At 55.3% G+C, this 19,265-nt stretch overlaps 1 protein-coding gene across 5 annotated transcripts in view; it reads left to right on the forward strand.

Moving 5' to 3' along the window:
* The window catches only part of SSRP1 (structure specific recognition protein 1), an 82,272-nt gene extending 63,440 nt beyond the window's left edge, over positions 1 to 18,832 (forward strand). For 3 of the 5 annotated variants that reach the window (XM_076056689.1, XM_076056693.1, XM_076056692.1), the window contains 4 exons: positions 1,522 to 1,707; positions 9,629 to 9,717; positions 11,276 to 11,696; positions 18,692 to 18,832. In XM_076056689.1, the coding sequence (XP_075912804.1) occupies positions 1,522 to 1,707; positions 9,629 to 9,717; positions 11,276 to 11,696; positions 18,692 to 18,775 (780 nt within the window). In that variant the 3' untranslated portion in view covers positions 18,776 to 18,832. The remainder of the gene's footprint in view (positions 1 to 1,521; positions 1,708 to 9,628; positions 9,718 to 11,275; positions 11,697 to 18,691) is intronic. The other 2 variants (XM_076056691.1, XM_076056690.1) reach the window with 2 other exon arrangements.
* Positions 18,833 to 19,265: the final 433 nt, after the last annotated feature.

Here is a 19,265-nt window from a genome sequence, read left to right on the forward strand (position 1 = left end):
GTCTCCCCGTGTCTCCCCGTGTCTCACCGCGTCTCTCACCGCGTCTCTCTCTCCCCGTGTCTCCCTGTGTCTCCCTGTCTCTCCCCGTGTCTCTCCCTGTGTCTCCCCCGTGTCTCACCGCCTCTCTCTCTCCCCTTGTCTCCCTCCCTCCCCGTGTCTCCCCGTGTCTCTCTCACCGTGTCTCTCCCCGTGTCTCTCCCCGTGTCTCCCTGTGTCTCCCCGTGTCTCACCGCGTCTCTCACCGCGTCTCTCTCTCCCCTTGTCTCCCCGTGTCTCTCTCCCCCTGTGTCTCCCCGTGTCTCTCTTCCCGTGTCTCCCTGTGTCTCCCTGTGTCTCCCCGTGTCTCTCCCTGTGTCTCCCCCGTGTCTCCCCGCGTCTCTCACCGCGTCTCTCTCTCCCCTTGTCTGCCTCCCTCCCCGTGTCTCCCCGTGTCTCTCTCACCGTGTCTCCCTCCCCGTGTCTCTCTCTCCCCGTGTCTCTCCCCGTGTCTCCCCGTGTCTCTCCCCGTGTCTCCCCGTGTCTCTCTCCCCGTGTCTCTCTCCCCGTGTCTCTCCCCGTGTCTTCCTGTGTCTCCCCGTGTCTCCCTGCGTCTCTCTCACCGTGTCTCTCACCGCGTCTCTCTCTCCCCTTGTCTCCCTCCCTCTCCGTGTCTCTCCCATGTGTCTCTCTCACCGTGTCTCTCACCGCGTCTCTCTCTCCCCTTGTCTCCCTCCCTCCCCGTGTCTCTCCCCCGTGTCTCTCTCACCGTGTCTCTCACCGCGTCTCTCTCTCCCCTTGTCTCCCTCCCTCTCCGTGTCTCTCCCACCATGTCTCTCACCGCGTGTCTCTCTCCCCTTGTCTCCTCCCTCCCCGTGTCTCTCCCCCGTGTCTCTCTCACTGTGTCTCTCACCGTGTCTCTCTCTCCCCTTGTCTCCCTCCCTCTCCGTGTCTCTCCCACCATGTCTCTCACCGCGTGTCTCTCTCCCCTTGTCTCCCTCCCTCCCCGTGTCTCTCCCCCGTGTCTCTCTCACCGTGTCTCTCACCGCGTCTCTCTCTCCCCTTGTCTCCCTCCCTTCCCGTGTCTCACCGTCTCTCACCGTGTCTCTCACCGCGTCTCTCTCTCCCCGTGTCTCCCTGTGTCTCACCGTGTCTCTCACCGCGTCTCTCTCTCACCGTGTCTCTCACCGCGTCTCTCTCTCCCCGTGTCTCCCTGTGTCTCCCTGTGTCTCCCTGTGTCTCTCACCGCGTCTCTCTCTCACCGTGTCTCTCACCGCGTCTCTCTCTCCCCGTGTCTCCCTGTGTCTCCCTGTGTCTCCCTGTGTCTCTCACCGCGTCTCTCTCTCACCGTGTCTCTCACCGCGTCTCTCTCTCCCCGTGTCTCCCTGTGTCTCCCTGTGTCTCCCTGTGTCTCTCACCGCGTCTCTCTCTCACCGTGTCTCTCACCGCGTCTCTCTCTCCCCTTGTCTGCCTCCCTCCCCGTGTCTCTCTCACCGCGTCTCTCTCACCGCGTGTCTCTCTCCCCGTGTCTGCCTCCCTCCCCAGGGTAAGAAGCGGAGGGAGAAGAAGGCCAAGGACCCTGCCGCTCCCAAGCGGCCCCAGTCGGCCTACTTCCTCTGGCTCAACTCAAGCCGAGAGCGAATCCGCTCGGAGAACCCTGGCATAGCCCTCACTGAGCTATCGCGCAAGGCGGGGGAGCAGTGGCAGAGCATGGGGGCAGACGTCAAGAAGGTAGCCCTGGGCGGGCGAATGGGCGGGCGGACGAGTGGATGGGTGGGTGGGTGGGTGAGCGAGTGAATGTGTGGGTGGGTGGGTGAGCGAGTGAATGGGTGGGTGGGTGGGTGAGCGAGTGAATGGGTGGGTGGGTGGGTGGACGAGTGAGTCAGTGACTGGTTTTAGTGAATGAGTAGGTGAGTGGATGGGTGGGTGGGTGAGCGAGTGAATGGGAGGGTGGGTGGGTGGGTGAGTGGGTGAGTGAGTGGGTGAGTGGGTGAGTGAGTGGGTGAGTGGGTGAGCGAGTGGGTGAGTGGCTGGGTGGGTGAGTGAGTGAGTGAGTCAGTGACTGGTTTAGTGAATGAGTGGGTGAGTGGCTGGGTGAGCGAGTGAATGGGTGGGTGATTCAGTGAGTCAGTGACTGGTTTAGTGAATGGGTGGGTGGGTGGGCGAGTGAGTCAGTGACTGGTTTAGTGAATGAGTGGGTGGGTGGGTGAGCGAGTGAGTCAGTGACTGGTTTAGTGAATGGGTGGGTGGGTGGGCGAGTGAGTCAGTGACTGGTTTAGTGAATGAGTGGGTGGGTGGGTGAGCGAGTGAGTCAGTGACTGGTTTAGTGAATGGGTGGGTGGGCGAGTGAGTCAGTGACTGGTTTAGTGAATGAGTGGGTGGGTGGGTGAGCGAGTGAGTCAGTGACTGGTTTAGTGAATGAGTGGGTGGGTGGGCGAGTGAGTCAGTGACTGGTTTAGTGAATGAGTGGGTGGGTGGGTGGGTGAGCGAGTGAGTCAGTGACTGGTTTAGTGAATGGGTGGGTGGGTGGGCGAGTGAGTCAGTGACTGGTTTAGTGAATGAGTGGGTGGGTGGGTGAGCGAGTGAGTCAGTGACTGGTTTAGTGAATGGGTGGGTGGGTGGGTGGGCGAGTGAGTCAGTGACTGGTTTAGTGAATGAGTGGGTGGGTGGGTGAGCGAGTGAGTCAGTGACTGGTTTAGTGAATGAGTGGGTGGGTGGGCGAGTGAGTCAGTGACTGGTTTAGTGAATGAGTGGGTGGGTGGGTGGGTGAGCGAGTGAGTCAGTGACTGGTTTAGTGAATGGGTGGGTGGGTGGGCGAGTGAGTCAGTGACTGGTTTAGTGAATGAGTGGGTGGGTGGGTGAGCGAGTGAGTCAGTGACTGGTTTAGTGAATGGGTGGGTGGGTGGGTGGGCGAGTGAGTCAGTGACTGGTTTAGTGAATGAGTGGGTGGGTGGGTGAGCGAGTGAGTCAGTGACTGGTTTAGTGAATGGGTGGGTGGGTGGGCGAGTGAGTCAGTGACTGGTTTAGTGAATGAGTGGGTGGGTGGGTGAGCGAGTGAGTCAGTGACTGGTTTAGTGAATGGGTGGGTGGGTGGGTGAGTGAGTCAGTGACTGGTTTAGTGAATGGGTGGGTGGGTGGGTGAGCGAGTGAGTCAGTGACTGGTTTAGTGAATGGGTGGGTGGGTGGGCGAGTGAGTCAGTGACTGGTTTAGTGAATGAGTGAGTGGGTGGGTGAGCGAGTGAGTCAGTGACTGGTTTAGTGAAAGGGTGGGTGGGTGGGCGAGTGAGTCAGTGACTGGTTTAGTGAATGGGTGGGTGGGTGGGTGAGCGAGTGAGTCAGTGACTGGTTTAGTGAATGGGTGGGTGGGTGGGTGAGCGAGTGAATGGGTGGGTGGGTGGGTGAGCGAGTGAATGGGTGGGTGGGTGGGTGGGTGAGCGAGTGAATGGGTGGGTGGGTGGGTGAGCGAGTGAGTCAGTGACTGGTTTAGTGAATGGGTGGGTGGGTGAGCGAGTGAGTCAGTGACTGGTTTAGTGAATGGGTGGGTGGGTGGGTGAGCGAGTGAGTCAGTGACTGGTTTAGTGAATGGGTGGGTGGGTGGGCGAGTGAGTCAGTGACTGGTTTAGTGAATGAGTGGGTGGGTGGGTGAGCGAGTGAGTCAGTGACTGGTTTAGTGAATGGGTGGGTGGGTGGGTGGGCGAGTGAGTCAGTGACTGGTTTAGTGAATGAGTGGGTGGGTGGGTGAGCGAGTGAGTCAGTGACTGGTTTAGTGAATGGGTGGGTGGGCGAGTGAGTCAGTGACTGGTTTAGTGAATGAGTGGGTGGGTGAGCGAGTGAGTCAGTGACTGGTTTAGTGAATGGGTGGGTGGGTGGGTGGGCGAGTGAGTCAGTGACTGGTTTAGTGAATGAGTGGGTGGGTGGGTGAGCGAGTGAGTCAGTGACTGGTTTAGTGAATGGGTGGGTGGGTGGGCGAGTGAGTCAGTGACTGGTTTAGTGAATGAGTGGGTGGGTGGGTGAGCGAGTGAGTCAGTGACTGGTTTAGTGAATGGGTGGGTGGGCGAGTGAGTCAGTGACTGGTTTAGTGAATGAGTGGGTGGGTGGGTGAGCGAGTGAGTCAGTGACTGGTTTAGTGAATGGGTGGGTGGGTGGGTGGGCGAGTGAGTCAGTGACTGGTTTAGTGAATGAGTGGGTGGGTGGGTGAGCGAGTGAGTCAGTGACTGGTTTAGTGAATGGGTGGGTGGGTGGGCGAGTGAATGGGTGGGTTGGTGGGTGAGCGAGTGAATGGGTGGGTGGGTGGGTGAGCGAGTGAGTCAGTGACTGGTTTTAGTGAATGAGTGGATGGGCGGGTGGGTGATCGAGTGAATGGGTGGGTGGGTGGGTGAGCGAGTGAGTCAGTGACTGGTTTAGTGAATGGGTGGGTGGGTGGGTGAGCGAGTGAATGTGTGGGTGGGTGGGTGAGCGAGTGAGTCAGTGACTGGTTTAGTGAATGGGTGGGTGGGTGGGTGAGCGAGTGAATGGGTGGGTGGGTGGGTGAGCGAGTGAATGGGTGGGTGGGTGGGTGAGCGAGTGAATGGGTGGGTGGGTGGGTGAGCGAGTGAGTCAGTGACTGGTTTTAGTGAATGAGTGGATGGGTGGGTGGGTGATCGAGTGAATGGGTGGGTGGGTGATCGAGTGAGTCAGTGACTGGTTTAGTGAATGAGTAGGTGAGTGGGTGGGTGGGTGAGTGAGTGAGTCAGTGACTGGTTTAGTGAATGAGTCGGTGAGTGGCTGGGTGGGTGAGCGATTGAATGTGTGGGTGGGTGGGTGAGCGAGTGAGTCAGTGACTGGTTTAGTGAATGAGTGGGTGGGTGGCTGGGTGGGTGAGCGAGTGGATGGGTGAGTGAGTCAGTGACTGGTTTAGTGAATGAGTGGGTGAGTGGCTGGGTGGGTGAGTGAGTGAATGGGTGGATGGGTGAGTGAGTGAGTCAGTGACTGGTTTAGTGAATGAGTGGGTGAGTCAGTGACTGGTTTAGTGAATGAGTGGGTGAATGGGTGGGTGTCTGGATGGGTGAGCGAGTGGGTGGGTGAGAGAGTGAGTGAGTCAGTGACTGGTTTAGTGCATGAGTGGGTGAGTGGCTGGGTGGGTGAGTGAGTGAGTGAGTCAGTGACTGGTTTAGTGAATGAGTGGGTGAGTGGGTGGGTGGCTGGGTGGGTGAGCGAGTGGGTGAGTGAGTGAGTCAGTGACTTGTTTAGTGAATGAGTGGATGGGTGGGTGGGTGAGCGAGTGAATGGGTGGGTGGGTGAGCGAGTGAGTCAGTGACTGGTTTAGTGAATGAGTGGGTGAGTGGGTGGGTGGGTGGGTGAGCGAGTGAATGGGTGGCTGGGTGGGTGGGTGAGCGAGTGAGTCAGTGACTGGTTTAGTGAATGAGTGGGTGGGTGGGTGAGCAAGTGAGTCAGTGACTGGTTTAGTGAATGAGTGGGTGGGTGGGTGAGTGAGTCAGTGACTGTTTTAGTGAATGAGTGGGTGAGTGGCTGGATGGGTGGGTGAGCGAGTGAATGGGTGGCTGGGTGGGTGGGTGAGCGAGTGAGTCAGTGACTGGTTTAGTGAATGAGTGGGTGGGTGGGTGAGCGAGTGAGTCAGTGACTGGTTTAGTGAATGAGTGGGTGGGTGGGTGAGTGAGTGAGTCAGTGACTGTTTTAGTGAATGAGTGGGTGAGTGGCTGGATGGGTGGGTGAGCAAGTGAATGGGTGGGTGGGTGAATGAGTGAGTGGGTGAATGAGTGAGTGGGTGAATGAGTGAGTGGGTGAATGAGTGAGTGGGTGAATGAGTGAGTGGGTGAATGAGTGAGTGGGTGAATGAGTGAGTCGGTGAATGAGTGAGCGGGTGAATGAATGAGCGGGTGGGTGAATGAGCAAGTGGGTGAATGAGCGAGTGGGTGAATGAGCGAGTGGGTGAATGAGCGAGTGGGTGAATGAATGAGTGAGTGGGTGAATGAATGAGTGAGTGGGTGAATGAGTGAGTGGGTGGGTGAATGAGTGAGCGGGTGAATGAGTGAGCGGGTGAATGAGTGAGCGGGTGAATGAGTGGGTGGGTGAATGAGTGAGTGGGTGGGTGAATGAGTGAGTGGGTGGGTGAATGAGTGAGTGGGTGGGTGAATGAGTGAGTGGGTGGGTGAATGAGTGAGTGGGTGGGTGAATGAGTGATTGGGTGAATGAGTGAGTGGGTGGGTGAATGAGTGACTAGGTGGGTGAATGAGTGACTGGGTGAATGAGTGAGTGGGTGGGTGAATGAGTGACTGGGTGAATGAGTGAGTGGGTGGGTGAATGAGTGACTGGGTGGGTGAATGAGTGACTGGGTGAATGAGTGAGTGGGTGGGTGAATGAGTCACTGGGTGGGTGAATGAGTGACTGGGTGAATGAGTGAGTTGGAGAGGTGGTGGGAAACCAGTTCACCAGTTTGTTTCACTGTGTGTGTGTGTTTCACTGTGTGTGTGTCACTGTGTGTGTGTGTTTCACTGTGTGTGTGTCACTGTGTGTGTGTGTCACTGTGTGTGTGTGTCACTGTGTGTGTTACTGTGTGTGTGTCACTATGTGTGTGTGTGTGTGTCACTATGTGTGTGTCACTATGTGTGTGTGTGTCACTATGTGTGTGTGTCACTATGTGTGTGTGTGTGTCACTGTGTGTGTGTCACTGTGTGTGTCACTGTGTGTGTCACTGTGTGTGTGTGTCACTGTGTGTGTGTGTGTCACTGTGTGTGTGTGTGTCACTGTGTGTGTGTGTCACTGTGTGTGTGTGTGTCACTGTGTGTGTGTGTCACTGTGTGTGTGTGTCACTGTGTGTGTGTGCGTGCGCGTGTGCGTGTCACTGTGTGTGTGCGTGTGTGTATGCGTGTGTGTATGCGTGTGTGTGACTGTGCGTGTGTGACTGTGTGCGTGTGTGTGTGTGTGACTGTGTGCGTGTGTGTGTGTATATGCGTGTGTGTGTGTGTGTGAGACTGTGTGTGTGACTGTGTGCGTGTGTGTGTGACTGTGCGTGTGTGTGTGTGACTGTGCGCGTGTGTGTGTGACTGTGCGCGTGTGTGTGTGACTGTGTGTGTGTCTGTGTGTGTGTGACTGTGTGTGTGTCTGTGTGTGTGTGACTGTGTGTGTGTGTATGTGACTGTGTGTGTGACTGTGTGTGTCTGTGTGACTGTGTGTGTCTGTGTGTGACTGTGTGACTGTGTGTGTGTGACTGTGTGTGTGTGACTGTGTGTGACTGTGTGTGACTGTGTGTGTGTGTGTGTGACTGTGTGTGTGTGTGACTGTGTGTGTGTGTGACTGTGTGTGTGTGTGACTGTGTGTGTGTGTGACTGTGTGTGTGACTGTGTGTGTGTGACTGTGTGTGTGTTTACACTGTGTGTGTGTGTACACTGTGTGTGTGTGTACACTGTGTGTGTGTGTGACTGTGTGTGTGTACACTGTGTGTGTGTGACTGTGTGTGTGTACACTGTATGTATGTGTGTACACTGTGTGTGTGTGACTGTGTGTGTGTACACTGTATGTATGTGTGTACACTGTGTGTGTGTGACTGTGTGTGTGTACACTGTATGTATGTGTGTACACTGTGTGTGTGTGACTGTGTGTGTGTACACTGTATGTATGTGTGTACACTGTGTACACTGTGTGTGACTGTGTATGTGTGTGTGTGACTGTGTGTGTATGAGTGACTGTATGTGTGTGTGTGTACACTGTGTATGTACACTGTGTGTGTGTGTACACTGTGTGTGTACACTGTGTGTGTACACTGTGTGTGTGTGACTGTGTGTATACACTGTATGTGACTGTGTGTGACTGTGTGTACACTGTATGTGTGTGTGACTGTATGTGTGACTGTATGTATGACTGTGTGTGACTGTGTGTGTGTGTGTACACTGTGTGTGTGTGTGACTGTGTGTGTGTGTGTACACTGTGTGTGTACACTGTATGTGTGTGTGTGTGACTGTGTGTGTGTACACTGTATGTATGTGTGTACACTGTGTGTGTGTGACTGTGTGTGTGTACACTGTATGTATGTGTGTACACTGTGTGTACACTGTGTGTGTGACTGTGTATGTGTGTGTGTGTGACTGTGTGTGTACACCGTGTGTGTCTGTGTGTGTACACTGTATGTATGTGTGTACACTGTGTACACTGTGTGTGACTGTGTGTGTGTGTGTGACTGTGTGTGTATGTGTGACTGTATGTGTGTGTGTGTACACTGTGTGTGTACACTGTGTGTGTGTGTGTGACTGTGTGTGTACACTGTATGTGACTGTGTGTGTACACTGTGTGTGTGTGTGACTGTGTGTGTACACTGTGTGTGTGTGTGACTGTGTGTGTACACTGTGTGTGTGTGTGACTGTGTGTGTACACTGTGTGTGTGACTGTGTGTGTACACTGTATGTGTCTGACTGTGTGTGTACACTGTGTGTATGTGACTGTATGTGTGTGTGTGACTGTGTGTGTACACTGTGTGTGACTGTATGTGTGTGTGTGTACACTGTGTGTGACTGTATGTGTGTGTGTGTACACTGTGTGTGTGTGTACACTGTGTGTGTGTGTACACTGTGTGTGTGTGTGTACACTGTGTGTGTGTGTGTACACTGTATGTATGTGTGTACACTGTGTGTGTGACTGTGTATGTGTGTGTGTGTGACTGTGTGTGTACACTGTGTGTGTCTGTGTGTGTACACTGTATGTATGTGTGTACAATGTGTGTACACTGTGTGTACACTGTGTGTGACTGTGTGTGTGTGTGTGACTGTGTGTGTATGTGTGACTGTATGTATGTATGTGTGTGTGTACACTGTGTGTGTACACTGTGTGTGTGTGTGTACACTGTGTGTGTGTGTGTACACTGTGTGTGTGTGTGACTGTGTGTGTGTGTGACTGTGTGTGTACACTGTGTGTGTGTGTGACTGTGTGTGTACACTGTGTGTGTGTGACTGTGTGTGTACACTGTGTGTGTGTGTGACTGTGTGTGTACACTGTGTGTGTGTGTGACTGTGTGTGTACACTGTGTGTGTGTGTGACTGTGTGTGTACACTGTGTGTGTGTGTGACTGTGTGTGTACATTGTGTGTGTGTGTGACTGTGTGTGTACACTGTGTGTGTGTGTGTGACTGTGTGTGTACACTGTATGTGTCTGACTGTGTGTGTACACTGTGTGTATGTGACTGTATGTGTGTGTGTGTGACTGTGTGTGTACACTGTGTGTGTGTGACTGTGTGTGTACACTGTGTGACTGTATGTATGTGTGTGAGACTCTGTGTGTGTACACTGTATGTGACTGTGTGTGTGTACACTGTGTGACTGTGTGTGTACACTGTATGTGAATGTGTGTGTGTACACTGTATGTGTGTACACTGTATGTGACTGTGTGTGTGTGTACACTGTATGTGTGTACACTGTATGTGACTGTGTGTACACTGTATGTGTGTACACTGTATGTGACTGTGTGTGACTGTATGTGTGTGTGTACACTGTATGTGTGTGTGTGTACACTGTATGTGTGTGTGTGAGACTCTGTGTGTGTGTGTACACTGTGTGTGTACACTGTGTGTGACTGTATGTATGTGTGTGTGAGACTGTGTGTGTGTACACTGTGTGTGTGACTGTGTGTGTACACTGTATGTGTGTGTGTGTGCGTTCGCGCTCAGGAGTGGGAGCGGAAGGCCGACGAGGGCAAGCGAGAGTACGCGGCGGCCATGACAGAATACAGGAGCAGCGGAGCAGCTGATGCACACAAGTAAGGGCTCGCTCGCGTGCACGGGTACACACACACACACATACACACACGTGTACACACACATACACACACGTGTACACACACATACACACACGTGTACACACACACGGCTACACACACACACGTGTACACACACACACACACGTGTACACACACACACACGTGTACACACACACACACGTGCACACACACACACGTGTACACACACACACGTGTACACACACACACACGTGTACACACACACACACACACGTCTACACACACACACACGTGTACACACACACACACACGTGTACACACACACGTGTACACACACACACACACGTGTACACACACACACACACGTGTACACACACACACACACACGTGTACACACACACGTGTACACACACACGGGTACACACACATACTGGTACACACATACACACACATACACACACACATACACACACACACGTATACACACACACAGGTACACACACAGGTACACACACACAGGTACACACACATGTACACACACACACGTGTACACACGTACACACAGATACACACACACACGGGTACACACACACACACGTGTACACACACACACGTGTACACACACACACGGGTACACACACGGGTACACACACACACACACGTGTACACACACACGGGTACACACACACACGGGTACACACACACACACGGGTACACACACGGGTACACACACACACACACACGTGTACACACACACACACACGGGTACACACACGGGTACACACACACACGGGCACACACACACACACGGGTACACACACACACATGTGCAGGAAAGCCTGCCATTCCCCGCAAGATTCTTTCACGACCAATGTAATCTATAATAGAGGTGTTTTTGTTTATTTGGGTTAGATCACGTCAGTTTAACCCGCCACCACCTGACAAATCCAATCGGTAAAGGGTTACACAACACATCTCGCGTGAGCCAATCGGAGTGCGATGAACGCGACGATGTCGTCACCCCGGTGAGCCAATCGGGGTGCGATGAACACGATGATGTCATCACGCGTGAGCCAACCCGGGTGCGATGAACGCGATGACGTCGTCACCCCGTGAGCCAATCAGAGTGCGATGAACGCGATGATGTCATCACCCGTTAGCCAATCGGGCTGCGATGAACGCGATGATGTCATCACGCGTGAGCCAATCCGGGTGCGATGAACGCGATAATGTCGTCACCCGGTGAGCCAATCGGAGTGCGATGAACGCGACGACGTCGTCACCCGGTGAGCCAATCGGGGTGCGATGAACTGCGACGACGTCGTCACCCGGTGAGCCAATCGGAGTGCGATGAACTGCGATGATGTGTCGTCACCCCGGTGAGCCAATCGGAGTGCGATGAACTGCGACGACGTCGTCACCCGGTGAGCCAATCGGGGTGCGATGAACTGCGACGATGGGATACGCATTACCGGCTGGGCTATCCATAGCAGGGTATTTGACGTGCACGTTGCTCGCTGTGCTCCACGCTGTGCTCCACGCTGTGCTCCACGCTGTGCCCCACGACCCGCCCGCGCAGGGAGCTGATGAGCCGCAGGGAGAAGCCCTCCTCCCCACCTCCCTCGTCGTCCTCCTCCAAGAAGACCTCGGGCACCTCGTCGTCACGGAAGCCCAAGGCGGCCGCCGCCGCCACCTCGTCGCCCATCGTCGCCAAGAGCAAGGAGTACGTGTCCAGCAGCAGCGGCAGCAGCAGCAGCAGCGGCGGCGACGACGACGATAGCGACGGCGATGGCGACAGCCAGGCGAAGAAGAAGAAGGAGAAGGAGGTGGCGGCCAAGAAGGAGGTGGCCAAGAAGGAGGTGGCGGCCAAGAAGGAGGTGGCCAAGAAGGAGGTGGCCAAGAAGGAGGCGGCGGCCAAGAAGGAGGTGGCCAGGAAGAGGCCGGCGGCGTCGCCTGCGGGGAAGAAGAAAAAGCAGAAGAAGGGGGGCGACAGCAGCGAGGTGAGTGAGTGAGGAGGTGAGTGAGGAGGTGAGTGAGGAGGTGAGTGAGGAGGTGAGTGAGGAGGTGAGTGAGTGAGGTGAGTGAGTGAGGTGAGTGAGCGTGTGAGTGAGGAGGTGAGGAGTTGAGTGAGCGTGTGGGTGAGGAGTTGAGTGAGCGTGTGAGTGAGGAGGTGAGGAGTTGAGTGAGCGTGTGAGTGAGGAGGTGAGTTGAGTGAGCGTGTGAGTGAGGAGGTGAGTGAGCGTGTGAGTGAGGAGGTGAGTTGAGTGAGCGTGTGAGTGAGGAGGTGAGTTGAGTGAGCGTGTGAGTGAGGAGGTGAGTGAGCGTGTGAGTGAGAAGGTGAGGAGGTGAGTGAGCGTGTGAGTGAGCGTGTGAGTGAGTGAGGAGGTGAGTGTGTACGAGTGAGTCAGGCGAGTGAGTGTGTACGAGTGAGTCAGGCGAGTGAGTATGCGAGTGAGTGTGTGTGTGTGCGAGTGAGTCAGGCGAGTGAGTGTGTGCGGGTAAGTGTGTGCGAGTGAGTGTGTGCGAGTGAGTCAGGCGAGTGAGTGTGTGTGAGTGAGTCAGGCGAGTGAGTGTGTGTGAGTGAGTCAGGCGAGTGTGTGTGTGTGCGAGTGAGTCAGGCGAGTGAGTGTGTGCGGGTAAGTGTGTGCGAGTGAGTGTGTGCGAGTGAGTCAGGCGAGTGAGTGTGTGTGAGTGAGTCAGGCGAGTGAGTGTGTGTGAGTGAGTCAGGCGAGTGTGTGTGTGTGCGAGTGAGTCAGGCGAGTGAGTGTGTGCGGGTAAGTGTGTGCGAGTGAGTGTGCGAGTGAGTCAGGCGAGTGAGTGTGTGTGAGTGAGTCAGGAGAGTGAGTGTGTGTGAGTGAGTCAGGCGAGTGAGTCAGGCGAGTGAGTCAGGCGAGTGAGTGTGCGAGTGAGTGTGCGAGTGAGTGTGTGCGAGTGAGTCAGGCGAGTGAGTGTGTGCTAGTGAGCTAGGCGAGTGAGTCAGGTGAGTCAGGTGAGTGAGTCAGGTGAGTCAGGTGAGTGAGCTAGGCGAGGGAGTTAGGTGAGTGAGTCAGGCGAGTGAGTTAGGTGAGTGACTAAGTGAGGAGGTGAGTGTGTGTGAGGGAGTTAGTTAGGTGAGGTGAATATGAGTGAATATGAGTGATCGTGTGTGAGTGAGCTAGGTGAGTGAGCTAGGTGAGCGAGTTAGGTGAGTGAGTGTGTGCGAGTGAGTCAGGCGAGTGAGTCAGGCGAGTGAGTGTGTGCGAGTGAGTCAGGCGAGTGAGTGTGTGCGAGTGAGTGTGTGCGAGTGAGTCAGGCGAGTGAGTGTGTGCGAGTGAGTGTGTGCGAGTGAGTGCGTGCGAGTGAGTGCGTGCGAGTGAGTCAGGCGAGTGAGTCAGGCGAGTGAGTGTGTACGAGTGAGTGTGCGAGTGAGTCAGGCGAGTGAGTGTGTGTGAGTGAGTGTGTGCGAGTGAGTCAGGCGAGTGAGTGTGTGCGAGTGAGCTAGGCGAGTGAGTCAGGTGAGTCAGGTGAGTGAGTCAGGTGAGTGAGTCAGGTGAGTCAGGTGAGTGAGCTAGGCGAGTGAGTTAGGTGAGTGAGTCAGGCGAGTGAGTTAGGTGAGTGTCTAAGTGAGGAGGTGAGTGTGTGTGAGTGAGTTAGTTAGGTGAGGTGAATATGAGTGAATATGAGTGATCGTGTGTGAGTGAGCTAGGTGAGTGAGTTAGGTGAGTGAGTTAGCGTGTGTGAGTGAGTTAGGTGAGTGAGCTAGGTGAGTGAGTTAGGTGAGTGAGTGCGTGCGAGTGAGTCAGGCGAGTGAGTGTGCGACTGAGTGTGTGCGAGTGAGTCAGGCGAGTGAGTGTGCGAGTGAGTGTGTGCGAGTGAGTCAGGCGAGTGAGTGTGCGAGTGAGTGTGTGCGAGTGAGTCAGGCGAGTGAGTGTGCGAGTGAGTGTGTGCGAGTGAGTCAGGCGAGTGAGTGTGCGAGTGAGTGTGTGCGAGTGAGTCAGGCGAGTGAGTGTGCGAGTGAGTGTGCGAGTGAGTCAGGCGAGTGAGTGTGTGCGAGTGAGTCAGGCGAGTGAGTGTGTGCGAGTGAGTGTGTGCGAGTGAGTCAGGCGAGTGAGTGCGTGCGAGTGAGTCAGGCGAGTGAGTGTGCGAGTGAGTGTGTGCGAGTGAGTCAGGCGAGTGAGTGTGCGAGTGAGTGTGTGCGAGTGAGTCAGGCGAGTGAGTGTGCGAGTGAGTGCGTGTGAGTGAGTGTGTGCTGGTGACCCCCCCCACCCCACCTCCCCCTTCTCCACGTTAAATCAAATGACCACAAAACCACAACTTAAACATCGGGCTAAGCCTGCGCCTGAGGCCGCCGAGGGCCCGGGGGGGGGGGATAGGGGCGCTACAGTCGTCGGTGACGTCCCCTGGCCCAAGCACACCGCACGTGGCGGAGCCGGGAGACTGAACCCCGCTGCAGCCTCGGGGGCTCGTCCACGAAGGGGGGGGGGGGGGCGAAATCCACGGCGTGGAATGCCGGAGCGCTCGCTGCGGGAGGCAGAGGCTGTGCCCCACTCCTCCGTCGGCAGCTGGGACCGCTGCCGACTGGATCTCTGCGGCATTCAGGAGGGCTCCGGCGGTTACCGGCTCCGGCTCCGGCTCCGGCTCCGGCTCCTTCTGCCGCCTTTCGGGGCGGACGGTCCTTAAACTCGGGGCAGCGGGCTGCCAAGCAACAGGGGGGGGGGGGGGGAGCGGTGAGGTGTGTGGGAAGCTGTAAAAGCACCGGGGCTACCGTGGGCTCGCCTTGCCATCAACCGGAGGGCGAGGAGTGGCGGTCGTGGTTGCTTGTGCCCCCCCCCCCCCCCCACCGAAGACGGACACCCGTGGCGGAGGGATGCGGGCAAGGCCGACGAGCCGGATGCCTCCCTATGACCTCCCGTCGCAGGCGCTGGCTAAAGCGGCCCCCTCGGGATGGAGTCATCTTGTTTGGGGCGACTTCAACGCCCGAGTTGGCCATGACGCAGACGCCTGGGTCAGAGTGGATTGGAGGCCATGGGCCAGATCAGCTGAGTAGCAACGGTAGGAGGCCGTCAGACTTCCGTGCAACGCATGGGCTTGTAATTACCAACGCGCTGTTCCGGCATCGGCGCATCCGCACAACATCACGGACGCATGCCGGGTCCAAGCAAGAACATCTGCTGGACTGCGTAGCGACGGAACAGCGGATGCGGGCCCACGTCCTTGACACCAGGACCTACCGTGGAGCTGATCTGCCCACTGACCATCGGCTTGTCATCTGTGAGAGGCGCCTGCCGTTCTTCCACTTTTACGGCAGCCTTCACTCTCGAGAGAGCCGTGCGGCACGGCTAGGGTGAGTGGTGATCACAATGCGCTCTTGGAATTGTGCGGTGATCCGATCTCCGAACTTCCGGGAAATTGTCTGCAGGTTGGGCCGAGCGTTTCTGTGATGTCCTGGGGGAGGGGGAATCTCTCATGCCCGGAAAACATCGTGGCGCAAAGCGGGGATGACCCTGCTGAGGCTTGCGGTGCCTCAAATATTGGAAGAAGTCACCCCCTGTGAGTGGCTGGCTGAGGTGCCATCTGTTGAGGAAGTACTGAAGGCGATCCGGAGTCTGAGACCAGGAAAGGCGCCGGGCAGAGATGATCTCCCAAGCGAAATGCTGAGGGAGGGTGCCGTCTGTGTTTCAGACTGCCCTACGTGACATCATAACAACAGTCTGGACCACTGGACGGGTTCCGCAGGTTTGGAAGGATGCCCTGGTGGTCCCCCTCTTTAAGAATGGGGGACCGCACAGACTGTAACAACTACAGGGGCATCTCGCTTCCTCAGTGTGCCGGGAAAGGTCCCTGGCAAGGATTATTTAACATCGCCTTGCCAGGCACGCTGAGGAGAGGCTTGCGGAGCCCCAATGCGGTTTCAGGAAAGGTCGGTCCTGCACAGATGCCATGTTTTCTGTCTGGCTGCTACAGCAGAGGTGTAGGGAATTCCAGCAATACCTACATCTCTGCTTTATTGACCTGGTCAATGCCTATGATACCATCAGTAGGCCTGGGCTCTGGGTTGTTCTTCGTGCTTTTGGAGTACCTGACCCTCTGCTCACGATCATTAAGGACCTTCATGATGGTGAGCGGGCCCGGGTAAAACTACGTGACCGGGAGTCAAAGCCATTCCCTGTTCACCTTCGGGTGCGACAGGGATGCCATCTGGCTCCCACATTACTTAACATCTTTTTTGACCACGTAGTTCGTGAAGCCTTCAATAGCTGTATCGGAGGAATTTCCATCTTGTACAGATACAATGGGAGGCTGATCGATGCCCGGGTGCGGTCAAGGAATGACTCCCTATATTGGTCAACCACGTTATGTATGCCGATGATTTGGTAATAGCTGCTCACTCGGAGGAGGAGTTGGAGGCGCTGCTGCTGAGACTGGAGCGTGCCACTAAGAGATGGGGCCTTACCATCAGCCCCACCAAAACTAAGCACCTGCCTGGGTATTTTGTACCATCGGACACTCCACCCGCACAACTCCCAGGTGGTGATGAGGCATTTGTAGAGAGAGTGGAGAGTTGCCCATACCTGGGCAGTGTGCTCATGGCCGGCTCCGGTTTGACAGCAGAGGTCTCACTCTGAATCAGTCGAGCGGAAATATATTTTCATCGTGTGCGTAACGATGTGTGGAAGCTACCTGGTCTGTCGCTTTACACAAAGCTTCAGGTCTTCTCGGCCACGGTCATTCCCTCCCTTCTCTACGCTCGTTAAACGTAGACCCCCCGAATGGAACATCTTCGCCGGTTAGAAACATTCAGGCTGGCCTGCCTACCACCCATCCTGGGTTCAACCAGCTCACAAATCCTTGAAAGATCTGGACAAAGTCCCATCGGTGAGCTCCTCCGGCGGGCAAGGCTGCATTGGCTGGGTCATGTAGCCCACATGCCCAGCCACCGCATGCCCAAACAGCTTTTGTTCGGCCGGATCGAGGGGGCTAAACGGGCGCGGCACGGGCTAGAGAAGAGATGGAGTGACGTGGTACAGGAGGATGTGGAGCTGAGTGGACTTGCCGATGACCGCTACCAGCGGTGTCAAGATCGGCCTCTGCGGAGGAGGCTCGTGAAGGACGCTACTGGGCATTTGGAGGCAGTCGCCCTTCAACAACAACGGAGGGCGGAGGAGCGACGCTCACAACAACGAGCGGAGCGCCGGGTGGCTAAAGCACAGCAGGTTGGCACAGTAGGGGGCACAGGTGGTGCATCAGCCAGTCATCTCAGTCAGTGACCCGTGGCACCTGGGTCTGCCCCGTGACCTCCTGTCAGCGGGCGTTCGACACTTCACGTGGCCTCAATGTGCACATAGCCTGGCACAAGTGTCGTGGTGACATCACCGCCACTTAGTGGCGAATGGTGGTTGTGTTAGGTGAGTGTGTTGGTGTGAGTGTGAGGTGAGTGTGAGGTGAGTGTGTTGGTGTGAGTGTGAGGTGAGTGTGAGGTGTGTTGGTGTGAGGTGAGTGTGTTGGTGTGAGTGTAAGGTGTGTGTGTGAGTGTGAGGTGAGTGTTGGTGTGAGTGTGAGGTGAGTGTGAGGTGAGTGAGTGTGTTGGTGTGAGTGTGAGGTGAGTGTCAGGTGAGTGAGTGTGTTGGTGTGAGTGTGAGGTGAGTGTTGGTGTGAGTGTGAGGTGAGTGTGTGAGTGTGAGGTGAGTGTTGGTGTGAGTGTGAGGTGAGTGTGTGAGGTGAGTGTTGGTGTGAGTGTGAGGTTAGTGTTGGTGTGAGGTGAGTGAGCTGGTGTGAGGTGAGTGTTGGTGTGAGTGTGAGGTGAGTGCGTTGGTGTGAGTGTGAGGTGAGTGTGTTGGTGTGAGTGTGAGGTGAGTGTTGGTGTGAGTGTGAGGTGAGTGTGTTGGTGTGAGTGTGAGGTGAGTGTTGGTGTGAGTGTGAGGTGAGTGTGTTGGTGTGAGTGTGAGGTGAGTGTTAGTGTGAGGAGTGTGTTGGTGTGAGGTGAGTGTGTTGGTGTGAGTGTGAGGTGAGTGTGAGGTGAGTGAGTGTGTTGGTGTGTGAGGTGAGTGTGTTGGTGTGAGTGTGAGGTGAGTGTGTTGGTGTGAGTGTGAGGTGAGTGTTGGTGTGAGTGTGAGGTGAGTGTGTTGGTGTGAGTGTGAGGTGAGTGTTAGTGTGAGGAGTGTGTTGGTGTGAGGTGAGTGTGTTGGTGTGAGTGTGAGGTGAGTGTGAGGTGAGTGAGTGTGTTGGTGTGAGGTGAGTGTGTTGGTGTGAGTGTGAGGTGAGTGTGAGTGTGAGGTGAGTGTGTTGGTGTGTGAGGTGAGTGTGTTGGTGTGAGTGTGAGGTGAGTGTGTTGGTGTGAGTGTGAGGTGAGTGTGTTAGTGTGAGGAGTGTGTTGGTGTGAGGTGAGTGTGTTGGTGTGAGGTGAGGTGAGTGTGAGGTGAGTGAGTGTGTTGGTGTGTGAGGTGAGTGTGTTGGTGTGAGGTGAGTGTGTTGGTGTGAGTGTGAGGTGAGTGTGTTGGTGTGAGTGTGAGGTGAGTGTGTTGGTGTGTGAGGTGAGTGTGTTGGTGTGTGAGGTGAGTGTGTTGGTGTGAGTGTGAGGTGAGTGTTGGTGTGAGTGTGAGGTGTGTGCGTTGGTGTGAGGAGTGTGTTGGTATGAGTGTGAGGTGAGTGTGAGTGAGTGTGTTGGTGTGAGTGTGAGGTGAGTGAGTTGGTGTGAGTGTGTTGGTGTGAGTGTGAGGTGAGTGAGTGTTGGTGTGAGTGTGAGGTGAGTGTGAGGTGAGTGTGAGGTGAGTGTGTTGGTGTGAGTGTGAGGTGAGTGTGAGGTGAGTGTGTGTGGTGTGAGTGTGAGGTGAGTGTGTTGGTGTGAGGTGAGTGTGAGGTGAGTGTGTTGGTGTGAGTGTGAGGTGAGTGTGTTGGTGTGAGTGTGAGGTGAGTGTGTGTGGTGTGAGTGTGAGGTGAGTGTGTGTGGTGTGTGAGGTTAGTGTTGGTGTGAGTGTGAGGTGAGTGTAACCGTGTGGTTGTCTGCCCACTTCTCCAGGGTTCTGATGATGATGATGAGATGGAGGAGGAGGAGGAGGAGGCGGTGAGCACCCCCTCATCGTCAAAGTCAGACGACGACTGAAGAGAAGGCTGGAGCCAGCGTCATCATCGCCATCGTCATGACATCATGTGATCATATCATCATCGTCGTCATGGTGACATCATCGCCCAATCATGACATCGTCATCGCCGTCCGGATGATGACATCACCGCTGCATCACCGTCATGACATCATATGATCATACCGTCGTCATCATGGTGACATCCGTCCGGATGATGACATCACCGCTTCATCACCATCATGAAATCATATGATCGTATCGTCGTCGTCATGGTGACATCCGTCCGTATGATGACATCACCACTTCATCACCGTCATGACATCGCCATCGTGATGACTGCTACACATTGTCATCGTGACAGCATCGCCTCGTGACATCAGCATCATGACATCATCGCCGCCATGATGATGACACCACATCGTGACATCATCACCATCGTGATAACGTCATCGTCGCCGTCATGACATCATCCCACCTTGACCACATCGTCATCACGTACGTTAATGTAAC

This window comes from Petromyzon marinus, chromosome 77 (assembly GCF_048934315.1).
Source record: "Petromyzon marinus isolate PM22_M1 ecotype Great Lakes invasive population chromosome 77, UKy_Petmar_22M1.pri1.0, whole genome shotgun sequence".
Classification (NCBI taxonomy): domain Eukaryota; kingdom Metazoa; phylum Chordata; class Hyperoartia; order Petromyzontiformes; family Petromyzontidae; genus Petromyzon; species Petromyzon marinus.